Source organism: Chanodichthys erythropterus, chromosome 4 (assembly GCF_024489055.1).
Source record: "Chanodichthys erythropterus isolate Z2021 chromosome 4, ASM2448905v1, whole genome shotgun sequence".
In the NCBI taxonomy this organism is placed as follows: Eukaryota; Metazoa; Chordata; class Actinopteri; order Cypriniformes; family Xenocyprididae; genus Chanodichthys; species Chanodichthys erythropterus.
The window spans coordinates 37,273,247-37,298,394 of record NC_090224.1 but is presented as its reverse complement, the minus strand read 5'-3'; the positions used below and the strand labels follow the sequence as shown (position 1 = coordinate 37,298,394).

Sequence of the window (25,148 nt, the reverse complement as noted above, 5' to 3'; positions counted from 1 at the left end):
AAGTGTTTTTTTATTTTTTATTTTTATTAGTGTTTATGGAATTATACTCTCATTTTAATTATGATACCAGCAGGGTTGACACATACTTCAAGTTCAAACATTATATTCAAATATTTTTTAAATACAATATTAGCTATTATGTAAAATATACTGTAGGTAATTTCACGCTTTTAAGTCACTTTATTAAAATGAATAAATTGATATCTCCTAAAAGTTGTATTGGCTTTTCGTTGTTTAAGTCTTTGTTTACATCAGTCACCCTTGATGGACTGAACCGGATGAATAATGATGTGGTTCACTCCAAGTTTTTCTTCACACTTCATTACAGTCAGCGGGTGTGAAGGGAGCAGCTCGTGTGTGTGTGTGTGTGTGTCAGACGGGCAGTGAAGGGTTAATGTTACTGTACAGATACAGGACTGTGTGGGGTGTCTATAGGCTGCTCGTGTCCACTCGCTCCATTACTCGCTGCATGTTACTCTACTTTCCCCGTTCCCTCAGTCGGCACCACAGAAGAGCTCTGCACACACCTCCTCCAGCATGGATGCGCTAAAATCCGCCGGGAGAGCAATAATCAAAAGTCCCGGAGTTCCGCGGCACACATGGGGAACGTCCAAGCATGAGAGTGAGTATCCTGCGTTCATCTGTTTACATTCACTGCATCAGTGCTGCTGTTCACGCCATGCTCCATACACTGCCTCTGCTGCACACCTGAACATTTGTGCTTTTACTGAAAAAATGGTTTTGGTTATTGCTTTATTTGTCTCTGCATAGTGTGAGATATTCCCTTGTGTGCTACATATAAATATTCCATCATTGCATATTATCGGATACTGTTACCCAGTACTGACCCTATAACAGTTTGGTTATTGTAAAAGATCTGTTTCTCACTTTTTCCCATGTGCATAAGAAAATCCAATTAGATGGAATACATGTAACCACTGACTGAACTGTTCAAGGTTGACTGGCTTTATGAAATGTGTTGAAATGTGTTCAGGCTCAGAGAGACATCTGGCCACACTGTACAAAAAAAATCACACTTCTGACTTTCACACTTTGACTGAGTCCAAGTCACACTTCACCCGTGTTTTAATGACCGAATCAGTTGGCCGGTCCTGTCAGCTTTTGTTCAGTCAGAGGAAGAATCGAGTGCTCTTGTGTGGAAAAGAGGGCAGTGGTTTTATGAGACAGCCCGTGTCACATCGGCGGCGACAGGCAGGAGCCCGAGGCTCAACGTGCTGTCAATCTGAAGTTCATGAGGCACTCTGGGGACGAAACATCTCCATTCCCACTTGAACTGTGTGCCAGCAATACAGCTGGAGGAAATCCGTCTGTCTCTTGTTGCTGAGAGAATGCATATTTGCTAAAAAACTGAGAAAATTAGCATAATTAATTATTAAAGTCAACAACTGTGTCTTGGGAATTCAGATGTGCCCTCACCAGATTAAATTTTAATGATATGATCTGTAATGTCTGTCTGTCTCTAAATGCATTTGTCTTTCAGAGACAGAGTGAGGAGGATCAAGGTTTAATTGTTGCTTGAGGACTAAAATTGCTGGTTGGTGCACGTAGTATTTCTCACAAACAACATATTTCAGTGTCCGAAGATGATTTAAATGCCAGATCGATTTTTAAAGGAAGAATAAATAGGAAAAGTGAAAATTCTGTCCCTCATGTCATAAAACTATGCATTTTTTCATCTGCTGAACACAAAAGAAGATATTTTGAAGAATGTCTTGTTTTTGTATATGCAATGAAAGAAATGAATGCTTTTATTCAGCTAGGATGCATTAAATTTATCAGAAGTGACTGTAAACACATTTATAATGTTACAAAAAAAGATTTCTGTTACAATTAAATGCTATTAGAACTTTATTGAAAGAATCCTGAAATTGTTTTAGTATGGTTTCCGAAAAAATATTAATCAGCACAACTGTTTTTAACACATATTAAAGGTGATAGAGAGGATCTTTTCGTCGACTGAGAAACCAAAGACTGTTAGTGAGTTTCAAAGGAACGCCTCCCAAAACTCGTAAACACTCATATTGGAACACGAGTGTTTACCACCGGCATTCGCTTTGTCGTGTTCGTGGATTCATTAAGTCGGACTCACCGCAGTTAACTCATAATCTGCAGTTGTTACTCCTGTCTCCTGACAAAAACATTGCATGCGGCGCCTGTGGAGTGTGGAAAGTTACTGGAGCGCGCAGCCGCGCTCGTCTCTCACAAGGAACGTCACGGCAGTGATTGACAAGCCAGAGGGCCAATCGTTTACGCGATGATCGTGTAAACGATTGGCTGATGTTTTTAAGGCCCTACCTCGTGCACAGATGATGTATATAATTAATTATTCCTTTCAGTGCACCTAATAAATAGTCTTTTATCAGTTAGTAAAGACAGTTTCAAGTAATATTGCAAAAATGTATAAAACAAAACATCCTCTTTAGCACCTTTAATAATAAGATAAATAATAAATATAGCTGCAAGCAACAATTAAGGGGCCAAGCACAAAGAGGCAAGCAATAAGTAAAATCATCAGTTAAATAAAGCATTTTATTTCATATACTTTATTGTAGTTAGTGGTAATTTGATATTTTGTTCAGTTATAGTGGCACCAACAGGCGCAATCCCACCCACTTCAGTGTGCCCATAAATAAGTGTGTCAAATGTGTCTAATTTTGTTTAGGAGTTACAGACATCATGCATATGTATGAGTACATAAAAAATGACCCATGCACAACTTTGCATTTTTTTGCCACTTACTATCAAAATGTTGGCATTTGGGCTTTAACATTTTAACATTGTTTCCGAATTTCCTTCCATGAGTTCACACTTGCAAATAAGTCAGATAAATAAATAGTATGCATATTTGGCGTGCTGTCCGAGGAGAGGGCTCCGAGCTCGGTATTTGGCCCGAACCCAGAGTACTCCCCCCGTATTCTGGTTAAGGAAGGTAACCATGCGAGTGTGAGGAGATGGGGTGGTGGAGGGATGCTGAAAAACTGTTGAGGAACACGACTGCGTATTTATAATGGTCTCCACTTATGCTGATTGGGTAGACTTGTTGATTACTGATTGCTGACAGCTGGTTGGAATGACGTGATGATTGAAAGGATCATTTGAAAGTGCTCCTCCCGAATTTTGTTAATGAAACATCATTTGGTGGTTTCGTCTCGATCATACATAACAGTTTTGAAGATTTTCGCGAGCGTTGTTTTAATGCTAAATCATTGCACAAACCATAAGGCAAAACCTAGCATGTTAGTTATTGTTGGACTTGGCAAGGATTCAGGAATCTAAGGAGATGACTCACATGAAAATAAGTCAACAATATCATGTGAATATTTGATTTCACCACTAGGTGGTGCTGTCTCGAAACTTCTTAGGCTCCTTCAGGGCATCGTGCTGATGACCCATACCGAGTTTCGTAATGATATGCTAATGCATTCAAAAAATTATTATTCAAAATAAAATGATTATTTTGCCTCAAAATGCAAAATGGCTGACACCGGAAATGGCCGATATGGTAAAATTGGAAATCATTCAACTCGGCTTGCTGCTCTGAATCTAAGGCCCCGTCCACACGGAGACGTGTTTCCGTGAATACGCACAATTTTTTTATCGGATAGGCGTTTCATCCATTCAGATCCGGCGTTTTTGAAAGGTGAAAACGTGGGTCCCGAGTGGATAAATTTGAAAACGCCGTCTTTGCGTTTTTCGTGTGGACGGGGCAATCTGTATATTTTCTGAAACGATGATGGTGTCGACCCTAGTCAGACGCGCTAACACCACAAAACAGCACAACAACAGCAATAGCAGACTCTGCATGCTTGCGTTCGTGCTGCAGATAAAGTGTTATTTCTAAGCTTTACTATAGTTGTATTCAGCGCACAAGGTTTATGCGCATGCTCCAAGTCTTGTAATGGTCTGGCATGTATACTACATGTCGTTTCAGTGGTTTCGTGTGGATGCAGATAATTTTTGTGATGAGGAAAAAAAAAAAAAAACGGTTTAGGGTAAGCTCCAGCTTCGTGTGGACGTAGCCTAAGACCAGCTTTATAATTTTTGCCCAAACTTCAAAAGTTATAAGCAAAAAGAGCCATTTTGTTATCTCCGGACCAGTAGGTGGTGCTGTACCGAAATCAGCATGTGACCTCAGGTCATGCTTGTGATTATATGTACCAAGTTTGGTCTGAATAGACTAAAGCGTTGCAAAGATATAGCCTTCGCATGCTCCTCTTCGAATTTGTTTGCACATTATTGGAGAATGGTTGGGTTTATCAAAAAGCTTTTGATAACTTTTTGCCAGTCTGAAGATGATCTGATTTGATTTTTCTTAAAATTTGAAGCAATCGTATAAGTGTTTTTTTGGCAGGAAAATTTGGTGGAAAAAGTTTCATGACAGAAAATGACGTCATCGAGTGCAATCGAATCATATTGAACCAAAATAATTTTGTTTGGTTCAGAAGTGATTAGTAAAACATGAAAGTTTGAACAAGTGGTGGCGCTAGAGCGTTTGATCTAGAGACACCAAATTTGCTGTAGTTAATGTTGGGACTGTCCTCTATCTGTGTGCCAAATTTCATAGCTTTCCCGCAAGCGGTTCTATGGGCTTCCGTTGACTTCCAGAGCGGAATAATAATAATAAGAAGAATGCCAACGATTAAAATAGGCGCCATCCCATGAAATCGTCATATTAGAGTGATTTCTGCAGGATCATTAGACACTGAAGATTGGAGTAATGATGCTGAAAATTCAGCTTTTTCTGCTTCAATACAAAACTACAGTGAAATGAATGAAATATTATGAACTCAAAGGGGAGCAGATTCTGGTGCAGCACACAAACAAGTGAATAATGAAGTGTTTTTGTGCTGATGTGATGAATATTCATGGGAGGGTGGTGATGTGTCCCAAGTGTGCGTTTGACTTGATGAAGGTCAAAGTTTTCACTGGCGCTCATTAAAAGTGAAATTTCATGTTTTATGTTGCCAAAAGAGAAAGTTCAAGCTAAAATATCACGATTGTGCTCCTGAAGATGCTGTGATTTTTGGTGTGTTTAAAGTCAGGAGATGCACAGAGAAGTCACTATCAATTCTCATTGTGTCATTAAAATAACTTTGACAGCTCCAAAGGTCACATTTGTTGCTGTAAGTGTTAGACGCCCTTCCCTGCTTTTACACTGCATGCTTGTGCAATTTCCATCGTAATAACCCCTGGTTGGGAAATAACAGGTCACTGACTATCTCATGCAGACATAAAGAATGAAAAATATATAATGCACAGACAGTTAATACCTTACTGTTTAATCATAAATCAATACATCAGACCCTCTGAGCTGAAAGGACAGTCGTGTCAATCCATGTTGAGGTAAAGCAAACATGGCTTTGGTTGAACCGATTACAGGAAGGATGTCAGCAAATTTATCACGCTGTGACCAGGACAAGGAAGTGTTCACTGGTCTATTAAAGACACATTGCACATCCGTCAGTAATATTTTTGAAAGACGTCTCTTGTGCTCACCAAAGCTTGAGAGAGAGAGAGAAATTGTCTTTTAACATGTATTTCAAATATAATTTATTCCTGTGATCAAAGCTGAATTTTCAGCATCATTACTCCAGTCTTCAGTGTCACATGATCCTTCAGAAATCATTCTGATATGATGATTTTCTGCTCAAGATTAATGTTGAAAACAGTGGTGCGGTATCATGTTTGTGTGGAAACCATGAAACATTTTTTCAGGATTCTTTGATTCTCATCCTTGGCCCTGTTTCCACCTGGTATTAAGATGCATTTTGGTCGATCGGATCACAAGTGGACAACACTAAATACAGGTCTAAAACGTTTTGAACTTGTCCACTTTCGACCACTTCCAATAGAAAGTTCAAAAGAACGACATTTATTTGAGATAGAAATCTTAAGTTACAACGTCACTTTTGATCAATTTAATGCATTCTTGCTGAATAAAAGTATTAATTTTTTTTATTTTTTAAAATCTTAATGACCCCATAACTTTTGAACGGTAGCGCACATACTGTATTCACATATGAAATAAATACCCTGTGAGGAAAATGATTCTACATAACTCTGAATCAATGAAAGAAGTGTGCATGTGAGTTCATTTTAAGGATGTTTCCTGAGGAAAAAGTAGAAATTGCATTCTTTATTGTTATACTCTTCTTACTTTTTTGATTTATGGTCTTGTATTAAGTTCTGTTGTTAGAAAGTGAGGGATTCTTGGTATGTTGTTTCTTTTAACATTCTTTACATTTGATCATTTATACAGGTTTATCATTTTTATTCATTCAGCATAAAGCTAGTGTCATGTAGCATATTCTTTATATTAATTTTATCTGACATTTATATTGATATTTCACACATATATTGATTTTGTCTTGCTATATGCTTGAATATTGTTGGAATAAGTATGAATCTGTGCAAAGTTCAAGTTTCACCTATTTCTGCTGGTTGCAGGGGAGTTTGAAGCGTATCAGTATGTTGAAGGTTGGCTGATGAGCAGTTGTTTCCTCTGTGAATTCTTGTTTCTATGTTTCTATGTTAAAGTATAAGGCATTTTGTGTGCTTGTTGGTGGTTTTCAGATGGGAACTCTTGTAATGAAAGCTTTGTAGTCTCTTTCCACAACAATAAGCACCGACATTCATACAAACAGGGTGAAAAACACACACACAACCATTTTTCTAAATCAAGAGTGTGCGGTGCTGTTTGATAAGGATGTCCTGCTGCTCATTTTAGAGTGTGTCCACCAATGGACAAGACTGAAATGATGTTTTCTCTCCTTTAATGAGGAATCAGCACTGAGCTGGAAGGCACACAGGGAACGAGAGAGAGAAATAAACACACTTCTTTATTACTTCTGGCCTCAGTGACTCTCAGACATTGTTATTGTGATCTCTCTCAGACAATGACAGCCTGTCTGACTTTGGTTGTGTCTCAGCACAGGCTGCTCAGGTTTAACAACAAGGTTTGAATTTCTTGAAAAAGACACTAGACCTTCTGCCCTAGGTGACAAAATCAAGCTCGCCTGTGAATCAGGACCCGAATAAAGAAACAGATGTTCATACTGCATTGTTTTAATTAACATAAATTTGCTGCTTGTTCAGTTTACTTAATTAAAATAGTGCGACACATTCTTGAATCTAATTTAATCGTGCGCAATCCAATGAAATTTGTTTAACAGAAGTTTCTCTAGGCGTATATATGAGGAGTCTATATGAATACTTGTTGTGCTGTTGATGTAGCATCGCACATAGCGTTTGTGAGCTTTTGATGAGAAAATTGGGAACTGGTTAGTGTTTAATGTTCAGTTATGTTAAAGTCACCATGAAACCAAAATTAAATTAAATAATATTACAGTATTTATTATAAATGGTTTATCTGTGCATATCATTATTTTTAATGCATGTGCCCTCATAATCTTTAATCAAAATAGCTTCCCCCTCCCACTTGTAACAACTTCTCTTTGATGACACGTTTACTGGCTCGAGGGCGGGGCAACCTGTCACTCACATGACATCATAGCAATAGCAAACCACAACCATCCAATCAATGCATGATGAAATCAAGTCCCGCCATACATTTTTTCTTGTTCGAGAAGCTGTTTCACTCAGATATGCTTCACAATAGGAAAGAAAAGATCATTGCAACTTTAATTATCAAGTTCTCCTGAAGATCTTAATTTGTTGGTACAGTTGTGTTTGATCAGCTGAACTTTGCAGGAAGGCAGATCTCCAGGAACAGGACTATATCCCTAGAAGGCAGCCTTCGTTTTGCACCCTTGGCCCTGTTTCCACCTGGAATGGACTATATGCACGGAGCGTTCTTTAGAACTTCCGCAATAATATAAGCCAGGTCGAAAACTTCCGGTGAGATGTCATCTGCTGGTGTGTTGAGCTTCAGTAGTGTAATACTTAGTTTATTATCAGATTATAGTCACTTAAATAGACAGGCATAGCATTAATTTAGTTATTCAAACGTAACACGCATAAAAAATAAATAAATAAAGACGTGTGTTCCTCCTCAGCTGAATTCAATTCGACTATCAGTTTTCACACTTCTATGTGAAAAAAGCTTCAAAAATTTAATATTTATTGTGCACTTTAGTTAGATTCATTGAATAAAATGTGTGTTTTTATAAGTGTGCTGAAATCATTGATCTTGTGCTGCATTAAGCTGCTGTGATTACAAGGTAAAAGTGCAGTACTCACTTTCTGTTTAATTAATTCACTATAAAAGTTATTGTTTTCCTTAATTTTGTAAGTATTTCATACTTAAGATTGACAAAATGTATTTGTAAATCTAGTTATTTTATAATGTTTAATATTTAGTCAAAAACGAAGTGATAAACGATTAGAGGAAATGGCTCACAAATGCGCAAATACATGCTACTTTGCCGCCACCTGCTGGTTAAAGTGGTAATATTGTCTTTTTAAATTTTTAAATAAGTGTTTTCTATCAAATGATGAATTTATTACATTTTTAAACGATCGGTTTTACAATGGGGACAATCTCAGAAGGATGAACAAGTAATGTTTGTGGTCACCACATTAAAAATAACATTTGAAGTGCTGAGGAAAAAATGTGTGTGTCTCTAATTACAGACACGGCGTTTTTAAACGGTCTGAATAGCTTTGTCTTTATTGCAATCAATACAACTGGTTTATTGGCAAATTAGATAAATGTGATAACTGCATTAAAATATGAATACAACATTAAAAAGTCAACCATTGATGGTTTTGTGTCGATGTACAGTGACTACAGAATGAACAGCTAACAGTTCACCGGAAATGCCCGAGCTGGCTTAACGATCAACCAGGAAGTAACCGTGCATATCCGCTTGTTAAGTTGTGACGTAAGGAACGCCGTTTCCGGGTCCAAGCCTCGACTCGTTTCACTCATAGACAGTAAAAGAAATGGACACAGCGACCCCATTGGAACTCAATTGAGACAAGTGAAGCCCATTTTTAGCACTTCCGTTTCTGACGCGCAGACTCAAACTAAGCTTGGAGACGTCAGCAACCTGTCTGACAGATGTAAATCTTCTAGTAGCTGTGCATGAAAACTGCCATCTTTAATCTTGCAGAGATGGCGAGCTTGAGCGGGGAGTTCTTTGGCGTGAATGAGCAGGAGTAAGTATTCTGATTAATTATTTTGTATAGTATTTTAAAATGTAACGCCAGTACGCCATATTAAGTTAATGCATACTATTGCCTGCGAGCTTCTCCTCCTGTCTGTACGGTAATTTCTCTACTGTGCAACAGAGAGTCGAGTGGTTATGACGCAATCGTTAGCCTATTTTTACAAAAACTGTTTCTACGGGGCCATAATGTAACATAGAAGGTAATGGAGCCCTTTATACATTGTCGTTTAGAAATAAATTATGGACAAATGGAGTCTTTAAACGCCTCAGATGTAAAGTTATTCGCTGTCAAAGTGACGCCAAAATGAATGGGAGTCAATGGGATGCTAACGCAAGTGAAGTTCTGCTACAAGATGGCGGCACGCGGCCGACTTCAACTTCCGGTCGACTTCCTTGGGCACTGGTTTCACTTGAGAAAGCCATCGACGGCCGTTTATGAGCGCTATTTATTCATTTTAAACATCAATCATTTTAAAAAGTTAAACATTTTAAATACTTACAGTCTACACAACAGTCTCCGTGCTTGCAGCGTCACAGATATTAATATTTTAACGATTTATAAAAGATGAATCATTGTCTGGCCATCTGGAATTTTGGTATGGAGATAAAGGTTATAATTATATATTTTTTGTAGTATTACACCACATCGTGTATGTATATTATTACCACCATTTGTTCTTTTCTTGTGGTATGAGATAGAGCGTTAGGGCCCGGAAGCGCTGCCGCGTGACGTCAGACTTAACAACCGAATAGTCCATAAGATGTGTTTTGGACGATCAGATCACAAGTGGACGACACTAAATACAGGTGTAAACAGGGTGTAAAACATTTTGATCTTGTCCACATTTGACAACAGAAACATGGAGAGCAGCAGCAGCTTTCGTTTCTGCTCTGACACAGCCGTGAGACCGCGCTGAACATGGTAAATGCTTGTTAGAAAACAGAAATGTTCAGAGAACATTGTGCTTACTACACCGACTTTGACTTTTGTCTTCAAACCAAACTTATGTCTTCAGTCGGCAAAGTTTACATCCAGTCTGGCTAGCGCACTTCGCATAATGTTTACGCATTAGCTCAGTAGGTGGAGAGTAGGCAGTCTTTAGCAGCTGTTCGAATGCATTTTTGGTGCTGTTTCCACCTGGTGTTCAGATGCATTTTGGTTGATCGGATCACAAGATGCTAAATACAGGTGTAAAACATTTTGAGCTTGTCCACTTTTGACCACTTCCAAAAAACACATTTGCCCGGATTGTTTTTGTGGTGGAAACAGTCATGTGGTCGAATGTGTTCGAACAGCCACAGAAGACCTCCTACTGACCTAATGCGTAAGGTAAGAGTGCGCTAGACAGACTGGATTCAAACCTTGTCAGATTTAAACTTTGTCAGCCAGACAGGATTTAAAATTTGTCAGACGCGCTTGATTTGAAGACAAAAAACATACCAAGCACAATGTTCTCTCACCATTCCTGATTTCTGACACTCAAGCTGGTCTTGAGGCTGTCAGAGCAGAAATCAAAGCTGCTGCTCTTCGTATGTTTTCCATCATCTCCAGGCGGGTTCATATGTAAATCATACAAGCTTATTTTGTCCATTAGATTGAAAGATCTGAAACAACCTTAACATTTACCCGCCTGTAGACCCTCCCCTTGGTGCTCAGATTGCATCATTTATTGAAGAACGATGAAGGAGAGCAGATCATTCAGGCAAAATCTGATGTAATATTTCACGAATACTTCGATGGATCTTCAATGAATGCTTGTCATGAACATTTTTTTAAGTGCGACGGACTGGATTCATCTCACGATTGCTATTTCATAACAAAAGTGTGAAGTCCCGTTTTGATTTTGCATGTTGTCATTTGCACTTCTGACATAAATTGCAATATTGGAGCATCTATATCATAAAACAGACACTCTAGATTGAAACCATGGTAAACAAAGTGACATCAAGTCCAAGGTCGTGTCAGTAAATGTCAAAAGGTTAATGCTGAGGAGAACTCTAGCCTACAAGCCTCCAATGGACTGTACTAGTAAGAACACACCCTCAGTAGTGTACAGCCTTCTGTTTGAGAAGTGATTCATGGACTCACTTAGATCGCCTCGCCTATTGGCAAACCACTGGGATTTTTTTAAAGGTGCCGAAGAACGTGTAATAGATGTAATATAAGTCTAAGGTGTGCCCTGAATGTGTCTGTGAAGTTTCAGCTCAAAATACCCCATAGATTTTTTTTTATTCATTTTTTTAACTGCCTATTTTGGGGCATCATTAACTATGCGCTGATTCAGGCTGCGGCCCCTTTAATTCTCGTGACTTAACTGACTTATTTTGTTGGCCTCTCTCAGTTTGGCAGCTTTTAACTATACTTAAGGTATTTGAGTAGAGTTAAATTTAAGGTTAAGAAAACCCATTTCAATATTTGGAAACCTAAGTTCGGCCAAACAGTTGTCTCATTGCTCTGGATGTGAATATCTAGATGTCAGTTTGACAGCAGTGAGCTGTGCTGTTTTGATGTGCTCTAAAGTGAATATTACATTTTGACAGTATCTTTGAAATTATTTTTTTCCTGGATCAAATATAAATGCATTCAGTTTGAACTGCCAGCGCTCACAACTGTCAGCAAAGATAAATTTTGCTTCCTGTGCCTTCTTTTCAAACCAAATAACAACCAGTCTCTTTGTTTTCCCCTCTTCGTTTGATTTGTTTTCTTGTTACTTATCTTTCAAATCACTAGCAAATAAGAGCACAATCCCTCAGGACCTCAGAATAGGTCTCTCTCTCCTTATCTCTCTGTCTCAATGCTTCTGTCTTTGTCATTATTTCTCCTTAGTGTCTGTGAGCATGGAGACTCCCTGTGGTTTGTTCCCTGCAGGTTATGAATAAAATAAGAGAAAAGGATTTTGGAGAGAGAAACCGATGCACAATGTGTATATGGCCATACTCAAGACACAATCCACTAAAACCTAACAAAGAATCAGGCTCATACTTTACAATACAGCTTCATATTCATGTTACAGTCAGCGTTTAGATATAAATCTATTGTAAATTATAACTCGTAATTTGATGTGTTGGCACTGTGATATATGGATATAGTATATATATGGAAGTATTAATTTCCTCAAAACAAAAGTAACATGCTGACCAGAAATACATAAATACCTGGAAAGAATTTTTTTAAATTAATTAATGAAATTAATTGTTTTAATGACTAAATGGTCCTGAAAAAAAAAAAAGAGTCACACTTGTATTGTTCGTGGTCAAAAAAGGCCACATTAGAACTGAATGGGAGATGAATTTCATCTGGTGGAAACGCTTGGTACTGCGCACAAACATTTATTATTGAACGCTCATTTTTTAAGATATCAACCTCAAATTTGGAACAGAGCTTATAGATTTGCTTTAGTTTAAATTTATGGCTTTGATTAGATTTATGGCTGAGTAAAACGTGTAATGGGAAATATATTTTTCATTTAAAATTTGAAAATGGTATTTTTGTGCATTTTTCATAACAATAAATGTTCAATTTTATAACTTTTTTTCAAGTTAACTTTTTTTTTTTAAATTCACGTCAGCAATAATTTGCATGGCATTGTCTTTAAAAAGAGACCAAACTTGTCTGTGCTTTCAAGATTTATGACAGTTAAAGTTGGAAATTTCATTTTCAGGTTCATGCTAAAAAGTGAATAACTGCTACATAAATATAATTTTGTACCATAAAATCCCCTAAAAATACAGAAGAGGATTAGGGCCTAGCAATAATAAAAAATAAAACCATCTTGAGATTAAAGTTGTTAAATATCGAGAAAAAACTTGTTAAATTTCAAGGAAAAGGTCGAGATAAAACGTTGAGAATAAACTCATTAAAGTACGAGAAAAAAGTCGTTAAATTACGAGAAAAAAACTTGTTAAATTTTAATTTAATTAATCGAGATTAATTAAATTACGATAAATTACGACATTTTATCTCAACTTTTTTCTCGAAATTTAACGAAATTTTTCTCATAATTTAACGTTTTTGTTCTCATAATTTAATTACTTCTCAACATTTTATCTTGAATTTTTTCTTGAAATTTAACGACATTTTTCTCATAATTTAACGTATTTGTTCTCGTAATTTAATGACTTTTTTCTTGTAATTTAATGTTTATTCTCAACATTTTATCTCAACCTTTTTTTCAAAATTTAGCGAGTTTTTTTCTCGTAATTTAACGACTTTATTCTCATAATTTAACGAATTTGTTCTCGTAATTTAACGACTTTTTCTTGTAATTTAATAACTTTATTATCAACATTTTATCTCAAATTTTTTCTCGAAATTTAATGAGTTTATTCAGAACATTTTATCTCGACTTTTTTCTTGAAATTTAACTAGTTTTTTCTCGTAATTTAACAAGTTTATTCTCAACATTTTATTTAGACTTTTTTCTCGAAATTTAACAACTTTAATCTCAAGATGGTTTTATTTTTTTATTATTGCTTGGCCCTAATCCTCTTCCGTATAAAAATACAAAATATTAATTAAAAAAAACATTATTGAACTAAAATGTAGTACAATCATTTCATTGAAATAATAAAAAAATAAAAAAATTGGTAATTTTTGACCGACACCAAACAGCATCAGAGGGTTAAATTATACTCATATAATACTCAAATGAGTGAATATTATCAAATATTATCACGATTAGAATTAGCTAGCAGCAAGATGAGCACTGCAACAATACTACCATTTTAATTTAATTCCAAATTTTTATTGTGGACAAGTTAGTTCATACTTAACTATGAAGTGCCAAGTGATTAATTTCTAGTTTAATTTCTTTCTAAATAGTGTCAAAGAGAGAGGCCTTTATGAAAGCAGCGTCAGTATTCTGCCATTGACAGATGGTGAAATACAAGTCTTCATTATACAAACTTACATGTATTACATGCTTCTCTGAAATACTTGATTTAGATCAAACATGGCATTCAACAGCGGTCCTAATTCCTGTTTCCTAATATTCACGGTCACCCATGACAACAATATTTATCAATGCTCTTGCTCTTTCTTTTTTCATACAAATGTGTGCTGCTACTGACCAATCAGAATCAAGGACTGTGTAAAACCTGGTGTTTTTATTCTCAGGTGAACAACATTAGGCAAATTCTGATAATGTAGGAATAAGTTTTACAGTGTATAATTAATAAATGCATACATTTGCATATCTTTATCCAGTGAGTTTTCCCTCATGACATTCAACAACACAAACCTTTGCTCTAAATTCATCTAAAAAAATAACTAGATGTTCTTTCGTGTCTTTCTTTGAAGTTGCTTTGGTTTTTTCATTAGTCTGAACCTGCTTTATCTCTGTGAGAGCGGTCAATGATACGGTCCTCCCAAATATTGATTTTCTTTGTTCTCCTTATGTTCTCCTAAACTAAACAGCATTATGCATTAGATTGCACTGGTTCTGAAGGCATACAGAAGCACTGATATTAGTTATATACAAATATTTCTCTCAGTTGAGTCATGGAATGTGTTTAAGTGAAGTGATAAAATTATTTTTAAAATGATATTTTTGCTAATATAACTCTATAGAAATTTCTCGAATTTAAACGTGCATCATATATCTCCCCCACAGACAGCTGTAACAGCGTGTAAACAGGCAGTGTCACGTAGAGAAAGAGTTGGGTAAAGCGCACACTGAACGCATGAGAATCAGCCGTCGCTTCCTCCCACAGAGAGATCCGTGTCATCCGTGTTTGACAACCTGGACATGCATCAGGAAAATTTGACACTCGTTCCGTCTATCTTTCTGTTTCTGTCCTTCTGCTCATCTGACAGCTCTCTTTTCCTCTGCTGATTTTAGGTACCTGTGGGTTCTTAAAAAAATATTCCTTTGTTTAAAAAAACAGCCTTTTATTCTATTTTAAGCATCCCTGCTGCCTCATCTCATCGTCTGTCTGTCTGTCTGCACACGTTCTCGTGTCTTTCATCTGTGCAGTGGGGCTCAGTGGGATTCAGACGGCTGCTGACACCTGAAACAGGAGCTGATCACATTCATGAGCTGTCTTTTATGAGTTTCTACCATATTTATGCATGCATAAGGCATATTAATAACTTATTATAGCTGTTATGGGATTGACATTTGAGCTGTATAAAGCAAGATGTTGTTTACGAAACTATTTTTGTTGTACTTTACAATTCACCCTGAAAGGGAGGATTTAGAAATATGCAGTTTAGTGTTCTGCTCTTTCATTTCAATGCATCACTTCTGCCGTCATTTGCCCTTTCTTATAAACAAATTATTTTTAACACTCATGTTCTCTTAAGATTGACCCCAGTGATATAAAAAAATAACTTTTCACTTTATATTCATCAATGAATCCTGAAAAAATGCATTACTTTTTAACATATTAAAAAAATATATTAAGCAGCAGAAACATTAATAAAAATAAGAAGTGTTTCTTTAGCAGCAAATCATCATATTAAAATGATCTCTGAAGACTGAAAATTCAGCTTTGCTATCACAGGAATAAATTACATGTTTAAATAAATATATAAATATATATATGATTGGGACACTTTTTCCCCCAAGCCATCTTAAGGGCAAAAAGTGTCCCAATCATCCTGAATGCATAATAATATTTATAAATTTGTAATGTTCTGTCCATCTATATATACATTATAAAACATTATAAATATTATTATAAATATATTAAAAAACATTATTACAAATATTATTATTATTATTATATAAATCACGTCTGCCACTAAAGATTGCTTTATAAATAATCTCCCCGAGCAGTTTCATCGCCTTGGTATACCTGACAACATAGAAGAACTCGATGCTGCAACAGAAACTATTGGCTCTCTCTTTTCCAGCACATTAGATGCGGTCGCTCCTTTACGTCTAAAGAAGATTAAGGAAACTAATCCAACGCCGTGGTATGATGAGCACACTCGGGCTCTAAAACGAGCTGTTAGAAAAGCTGAACGTAGTTGGAAGAAAACAAAACTAGAAGTTTTTCGCCTTTCGTGGAAAGAAAAAATGATTGAGTACAGAACAGCCATAAGAAATGCTAGATCTACTTATTTTTCAAATCTCTTAATAGAAAACAAACATAATCCTAGGTATTTATTTGACACAGTGGCTAAATTAACTAGAAACAGAGATTCAACTGCTGACGTTTCCATAGAGCACAGCAGTAATGACTTTATGAACTTCTTTACTTGCAAGATTGATAATATTAGAGAGAAAATTATAAACATGCAACCGTCTACAGTTTCTCTTCAGACAGTGCACTGTAGTGTCCCTGAGGTAAAACTAGAATCATTCGCCGCTATAGGAGAGGAAGAATTATCTAAACTTATCAAATCATCAAAATCAACGACATGTATGTTAGACCCAATGCCGACTAAACTACTGAAAGAAATGCTTCCAGAGGTCGTAGGTCCACTTCTTGATATAATTAATTCATCTTTAACACTAGGACACGTGCCAAAAACCTTTAAGCAGGCTATTATCAAACCTCTTATTAAAAAACCTCAACTAGATCCGAGAGATTTAGTAAATTACAGGCCAATCTCGAATCTACCTTTTCTGTCAAAGATACTAGAAAAGGCAGTTTCAACACAACTGTGTTCCTTTTTAGAAAGAAATGGAATCTGTGAGGATTTCCAGTCAGGATTTAGACCATACCATAGTACTGAGACTGCTCTCGTTAGAGTTACAAACGATCTACTCCTATCATCCGATCGTGGCTGTATTTCTCTATTAGTGTTATTAGATCTCAGTGCTGCTTTTGACACTATCGATCATAACATTCTTTTAAAAAGACTTGAAAACTATATTGGCATTAGTGGAATTGCTTTGGCATGGTTCAAATCATACTTATCTGACCGTTATCAGTCTGTGGTAGTTAATGAAGAGATGTCGTATCGATCACAGGTTAAATATGGGGTACTGTTACGAATGCGCAGGCATGAAACAGAGTGAGAATCCAAATGCAAGCACCAACGTTTAATAACAAAAGGTAATCCATTCACAGACAGCTGACGAGAGCAACGACAAGAACATACTCACAAACGCATCGACCAACAAACAACAAATGAAGCATAAAGGTTTAAATAGACACGTTAACAATGGGCTGATAAGGGACAGGTGTTGGTGATATGATGTCATGGTAACTAATGAGGGTGACTATAGCGACACACAAGGTACAGGCAAAACAGAAACCAAAACACAGGAAATAAAGATTGAAACAAAGAAAACCGATTACACTTCAACAGAAAAGTCCTACAAAACACAAAACACCGGGATCCTGACATAGCCCCCCCTCAAAGGTGCGGCTTCCAGACGCACCTACAAACAAAAGATCCAGGAGAGCTGTAGAGCGGAGGCAAACTCCGAGGCGAGACGGAGGGCCTGGACCATGGAGTTGAGGAAGGACCAGAAACACAAGTGTCAAAGGGAGCCGAAGCAAAACAGGCAGTAAAGGTGGCCGGAGCGGCGCCAGCTGAGTAGGCGGCCAAGATGGCACAGACCGGACCAAGTGCGTAGCGACCGGCTGGCCTGGACTTGAGTGCGTAGCGACCGGCGGGCCTGGACTTGAGTGCGTAGCGACCGGCGGGCCTGGACTTGAGTGCGTAGCGACCGGCGGGCCTGGACTTGAGTGCGTAGCGACCGGCGGGCCTGGACTTGAGTGCGTAGCGACCGGCGGGCCTGGACTTGAGTGCGTAGCGACCGGCGGGCCTGGACTTGAGTGCGTAGCGACCGGCGGGCCTGGACTTGAATGCAAAACAGCCAGTGTGGGTTTCGGAATGCCAGCTGCTCGTGCCGAAGTCAACGGTGGGTCGTTCACACTAGACAGCAACCCTCTCCACTCCCGGACAGCTTCACAAATGTGCCGTGTCTCTGGGCGATCAGCGATGACAAGACGTGTCTCTGGGCGATCAGCGAAGGCGTGACGTTGCTCTGGGCGATCAGCGTCGACGTGACATTGCTCTGGGTGATCAGCGGCGACGTGACATTGCTCTGGGTGATCAGCGAAGGCGTGACATTGCTCTGGGTGATCAGCGAAGGCGTGACATTGCTCTGGGTGATCAGCGAAGGCGTGACGTTGCTCTGGGCGATCAGCGGCGACGTGACATTGCTCTGGGTGATCAGCGAAGGCGTGACGTTGCTCTGGGCGATCAGCGGCGACGTGACATTGCTCTGGGTGATCAGCGAAGGCGTGACATTGCTCTGGGTGATCAGCGAAGGCGTGACGTTGCTCTGGGTGATCAGCGGCCACGTGACATTGCTCTTCCATGACCCCGACAGTAAATGCCGAGCCGCTCAACCGTAATGCCAAGTCAATATAATACTCAAGAGTCCAGCTAGGGTGATGCAATGGCACAAAAGATTTGAGTGACTCAGATAACCCTCCTCGAAAGAATATCATTAAGCATAAATTGTCCATACGAGTCAAGTGAGCCACCTCTACAAAGTCCCTCACGTAATCCTCAATAGACAAATCTCCTTGACGGAGACGCAAAATTTGTGCTGCTGGATTCATGGTTTGGTTGGTCGATCTGTTACGAATGCGCAGGCATGAAACAGAGTGAGAATCCAAATGCAAGCACCAACGTTTAATAACAAAAGGTAATCCATTCACAGACAGCTGACGAGAGCAACGACAAGAACATACTCACAAACGCATCGACCAACAAACAACAAATGAAGCATAAAGGTTTAAATAGACACGTTAACAATGGGCTGATAAGGGACAGGTGTTGGTGATATGATGTCATGGTAACTAATGAGGGTGACTATAGCGACACACAAGGTACAGGCAAAACAGAAACCAAAACACAGGAAATAAAGATTGAAACAAAGAAAACCGATTACACTTCAACAGAAAAGTCCTACAAAACACAAAACACCGGGATCCTGACAGGTACCACAAGGCTCAGTACTAGGACCGTTGCTTTTCACTCTGTACATGCTGCCCTTAGGAGAGATAATTAGGAAGCATGGTGTTAGTTTTCACTGCTACGCTGACGATACTCAGCTCTATATTTCCTCGCGCCCTGACGAAACCTACAAATTCACAAAACTAACAGAATGCATAGCTGACATTAAAAACTGGATGACAAGAAATTTCTTATTATTAAATTCAGAAAAAACGGATTTCCTAATCTTTGGACCAAAAACTTCCTCACGAAAAAACCTTGAATACTCTCTAACACTTGACGGGTGCTCCATTAAACCTTCGTCCTCAGTTAGGAACCTGGGTGTGCTCTTTGATACCAATCTTTCATTTGAAAGTCATGTTTCTAGTATCTGTAAAACCGCCTTCTTCCATCTAAAAAATATATCTAAATTACGACATATGCTCTCAATGACAAATGCGGAACAGTTGGTTCATGCATTCATGACCTCAAGACTAGATTATTGTAATGCTCTACTGGGTGGTTGTTCTGCTCGGCTTTTAAACAAACTACAGTTGGTTCAAAATGCGGCAGCTAGAGTTCTTACTAGAACCAGAAAGTATGACCATATTAGCCCAGTTCTGTCAACATTACATTGGCTCCCTATTAAACATCGTATAGATTTTAAAATCTTGCTACTTACTTATAAAGCTCTAAATGGTTTAGCTCCCCAGTACCTAAGTGAGCTCTTAATGCATTATAGTCCTTCACGTTTATTGCGATCTCAGAATTTAGGCCAGTTGATAATACCCAGAATATCAAAATCAACTGAAGGCGGCAGATCATTTTCCTATTTAGCACCTAAACTCTGGAACAATCTTCCTAGCATTGTTCGGGAAGCAGACACACTCTGTCAGTTTAAATCTAGACTAAAAACACATCTCTTTGCTCTTGCATACACATAACACATTATCAATACATTAACATTTTTCAAATCCGTTAAAGGATTGTTACGCTGCAATAATTAGGTCGGCCGGAACCGAGAACATTTCCTATAACACTAGATATACCTGTACATCAGAACAAGAATGGCATCTACGCTAATATCTGTCTCTCTGCTTATCCTGAGGTTTGCCGGGTGCTGGATCCAGGCCGTATCCAGGTCAGATGGAGAACCTGCGTCTGGACCTGACTACAACGTAGCCCAGGATCCCCGTATCCGCTTACATATATTTATATATAATCGATTTTTAATCTCTATAATAAAAATGTACAATTCAGATTTTGATCTCCATATACATTTACATATATATATCTTCCAAGGGTTTTTTTCCCTCCTAGGACTTTTTTCCCAGTGCTAGCACGCTGGGTTTTTCTCCTAGGGGGTTTTTTCCACCCCTGGAAGTCAGCTGACATTGGCTTAATGTAGCACCATCTTGTATATGTTACATATTACCACGCTTGTTTGTACAGTTTTAACCACTTCCCTTTTTTTCTGTGCTTCTAATATGTAAAGCTGCTTTGAAACAATTACCAATTGTAAAAGCGCTATATAAATAAATTTGACTTGACTTTGACTATTATTATTTTTCATAAATGTACGGAAGAGGATTAGGGCCAAGCAATAATAAAAAAATAAAACCATGTTAAATTTCGAGATAAACGTCGAGATAAAATGTTGAGAATAAAGTCATTAAATTACGAGAAAATGTCGTTAAATTTATGAAAAAAGTCAAGATAAAATGTTGAGAATAAAGTCATTAAATTATGAGAAAAAAGTCGTTAAATTACGAGAACAAATTCGTTAAATTATGAAAAAAAGTCGTTAAATTACGAGAACAAATTCGTTAAATTATGAGAAAATGACGTTAAATTTCGAGAAAAAAAGTTGCGATAAAATGTTGAGAATAAAGTCATTAAATTACGAGAAAAAAGTCGTTAAATACGAGAACAAATTTGTTAAATTACGAATTCGTTCTCGTAATTTAACGAGTTTTTTCTCGTAATTTAATTACTTTATTTTCAACATTTTATCTCGACTTTTTTCTCGAAATTTAACAACTTTAATCTCGAGATGGTTTTATTTTTTTTAGTATTCCAGCTAAAACATTGATAAAAAAATTAATCAAAATAAATGATGATTGTATTTCCAAAGTTTAAACACATATATATATATATATATATATAAGTATATAAATATTTATCTTTTTTATATTCATATTTGTAATCTTTCATTTGGTGGAAGCAGTTTTTATCAGTGCTCATAAATGAAAAGGCCATGCAGTAACAATCTTCAATGTTTAGTATATTTCCAGCTATTCCAAAAGTGCTTGTTTAAAATCAGTCAACAATCTGACAAGAAATGTGTTATGTAGTTCATAAATTCAGACCCTAAATATACTGTAATGCTCCTCAGTCAGAAAGCATGCTGGGAGCAGTTTTCATTTCAGCATGCACTTCATCTATCCTTTGGCAGTGTCTTCAGTGCTTTGACCTTTAACCTCAGCCATTACTGAGTGCAGGCAGGATGTTCAGAAGATCTGCTCTGAACCAACCAAAACCCACCAATCAGCAGCACATGAAGGGGCTGCATTAGTGCCGAACCCTCATGGGACACACTTACAGCACACACACCAGCTGAGGCCCGTGACACACACCAGCCAGTATATCATCATATTAAACCCACACAGTTTTATTGTATTACTGAGCTCTTATAGGAGGTATCGGTGCTGATGTCGCGTCTAAATATTCACTGGACAATTAGATTAAACTGTTATGTGGACCATTAGATAAATGAATCTAACACCAGCGGCTGAAGCACAATGTTAGATCGTGACATACTGCATAACAACAAATCATCTGCGATATAAAATGATTTCACCATCTCATATGGGTCTGTCAATATATGGATTTCTCCATGAATTCCCCGGATCATTTTTCTTGAAACTTTGAGCTCTCACTTAAAAACTCATCCATTTTATAAAAGAGTCGCGTTGCGTTGTGCCTGCCCTCTCTTATCTAGCAAAGCATCCCTCTGAAAAACAGACCTTGATTAATGGTTTCAAACATGACCTTTGCATATAGGTGACCAACAGCCGATATGTTGCCTGCTCCCTTATCAGGACACAAAATAAATAAATAAATAAATAAAAAGTGCTGAGCAAGCACCCATTACTCAAACTTATAGAGTATAGAATGGGTCGTTTTACAAACTTACCAGAACTTAGACCTGTAGTTGATCTTACTTCTTGTTAAATGCAGTCTGTGATATAAATCTCATGCGCTGTTGGTTGTATTCAGATCAGTTCAGACAGAAACAGTGCCTTTGTGATGTACAAAACATGTTTACATTTTCTTAAAACTAAATCTCAATGCTGTTCAGTGTAAACAGAAGCTGAGCGCATGAAGTCTGTTCTGCTGCTGATAAGACTCAACGCTTCTGTGATTTTGAGAAAGAAACCTTTTGTATTGCATTTGGATTACTTTGACATCAAAAGGCAAATAATCCACATTTTTATGTATGAGGATTTGAGGTGAAAATGTCTGTACGATAAATGTTTATGCTTTGTTGTGAACATTTATTAAAAGTTGAGAAGGAAGAATGGCAAAATCTGTAGCAGTAAAGTCTATTTCATGCAGCTCATTACTGAAGTTACGACAGCATATGTTTCTTCAACTTCAGACACTTTTTTGAAAGTTCTACTGTATGTGTATGTATTTATTTATTTATACACACACCTAATGATAATGATGGAGCAACAGACTTTGTAGAAACAGTAAATATTATTACAATTTAAAATAATGGTTTTCTATAATTAATGGCTTTTTAAAATGTCATTTATTCCTGTGATCAAAGTTGAATTTTCAGCATCATTACTCCAGTCTTCAGTGTCACATGATCCTTCAGAAATCATTCTAATAGATAGGCCCATAGATAAAGAAACATATACAGTATGTATAAATATATGTGCTATGTTGATAAGGCAGCCTGTGTGTATTAGTTCCCTTTGGTTGGCAAGTCAAGCAGAAAGTATTTAATTCATTCAGTTTTTGAAGAATATTCCCCCCGTCGCCTCGACGCAGGAGATGTTGTCTTTCTTCTCAGTCATAGTGTAAGACTGTTCATTAATTCCATTTGTGCAGTCTTGCATATGAGTGATAACACTCGTAACTACAGGCCTCTGCAGACTGAGAACACTTTAGGGGAAAAAACTGTGAACAGTGATGAATGAAGGATTTCAAAGAATTATTTTGTTTTATTCAGCTGTTTTAATCATAAGATTTAGTTGCAGTGAAAGATCACACTGACTCTGAATTTATATTATTCTGCAAAAACCCTGTGATGTAAATACAAAGTTCTGTCATGAAACTCTAGATGGTCCTTAACTCAGTCATTCTCTATAGGGCACTGCTGATTGGTTCCTGCTGTATCAGTAGCCAATGAGCTCGCTGCTCAACCTCCAAATACTGGTCAGCTGTAGCAGTGCAGCGCGCTTTTAGAAACCCTCCACCTTCCCCAGCTCCACCTGTATAGATCTGCTACTGCTACGGGTAATTCATGTACGCTGTATTTTACAGCAGCAGCATGTCTAACTTGCTCACAGCAGCGTGTCGTGTGTGTTTTGGCATCAACAGTAGCAGAAGCGTAGCAGATCTATTCCACCGAGGCCAAACATATCAACACTGTCACATCCATTACCATGCCAAACACATGGTTATCATGACAACAATATAATTTTATACCAATTATAACTTTTTAAAATCATAAAAAAGGAATCCTCTCTTTGCTTTTCTGCATCATATGAGTGTCTTTTATTTGCTGAAAAGCTTTGTTTTTGTATGTTTTATTATTTTAGCAATTTTTTGCAACATTATGCATATAGACTGAAAGGAATGCACAGTAAAATAGGTTTGATTTATTATTACAAAGAAGATATCTACGGAAGCTTGTTTCCACCACTGAATAAAAAAGGTAATTGCGACTTTTTATCTCACAATTCTGACTTTTTTTCTCAGAATTGCATTATATAAACTCGCAGTTCACTCAGAATTGGACTTTATAACTCACAATTATGACTTTTTATCATGTAATTCTGAGAAAAAAGTCAGAATTGTGAGGAAAAGTCATAATTGTGAGAAAAAAGTCATAATTGTGAAAAAAGGTCAGAATTGTGAAAAAAAGGTCATAAATGTGAAAAAAGTCAGAATTGTGAGAAAAAATTCAGAACTGCGAGAAAAAAAACAGAATTGTGATAAAAATTCAGAATTGCGAGAAAAAGTCAGAATTGTGAAGAAAAGTCAGAATTGTGAAAAAAAAGGTCATAAATGTGAAAAAGTCAGAATTGTGAGAAAAAATCAGAATTGTGAGAAAAAAATCAGAATTGTGAGAAAAAAGTCAGAATTGTGAAAAAAGTCAGAACTGCGAGAAAAAAGTCATAATTGTGAGAGAAATTAAGAATTGAGAGAAAAAAGTCATAATTGCGAGAAAAAAGTCATAATTGTGAAAAAAGTCAGAACTGCGAGAAAAAAGTCAGAATTTTGAGAAAAAATCAGAATTGTGAGAAAAAAAGTCAGAATTGTGAAAAAAGTCAGAACTGCAAGAAAAAAATCTGAATTTTGAGAAAAAAATCTGAATTGTGAGAAAAAAGTCAGAACTGCGAGAAAAAAGTCAGAATTATGAGAAAAAAGTCATAATTGTGAAAAAAGTCAGAACTGCGAGAAAAAAGTAAGAACTGTGAGAAAAAATTCAGAATTTTGAGAAAAAAATCTGAATTATGAGAAAAAGTCAGAATTGTGAAAAAAGTCAGAACTGCGAGAAAAAAGTCAGAATTGCGAGAAAAATCAGAATTGAGAAAAAGTCAGAATTGCGAGAAAAAGTTCATAATTGTGAAAAAAGTCATAATTGCAAGGAAAAAATCTGATTTGAGAAAAAGTCAGAATTGTGAGAAAAAAGTCAGAATTGTGAGAAAAAAATCAGAATTTTGAGAAAAAAATCTGAATTATGAGAAAAAGTCAGAATTGTGAAAAAAGTCAGAACTGCGAGAAAAAAGTCAGAATTGCGAGAAAAAAATCAGAATTGAGAAAAAGTCAGAATTGCGAGAAAAAAAATC

The 25,148-nt window shown here is 37.1% G+C and overlaps 1 protein-coding gene across 2 annotated transcripts in view; it reads left to right on the top strand.

The window, feature by feature from the left end:
- Positions 1 to 338: 338 nt before the first annotated feature.
- Positions 339 to 25,148, top strand: part of si:dkey-71h2.2 (low density lipoprotein receptor adapter protein 1-B) — a 64,522-nt gene continuing 39,712 nt past the window's right edge. Inside the window, exons 1-2 of one of the 2 annotated variants that reach the window (XM_067384870.1) lie at positions 19,952 to 20,253; positions 23,443 to 23,589. Coding sequence is in view for 1 of the 2 variants with exons in the window: in XM_067384869.1 (XP_067240970.1) it covers positions 538 to 622 (85 nt within the window). In the remaining variant the exon portion in view is untranslated. Of the gene's footprint in view, positions 623 to 19,951; positions 20,254 to 23,442; positions 23,590 to 25,148 lie in introns of those variants that run through there. The other variant, XM_067384869.1, reaches the window with a different exon arrangement.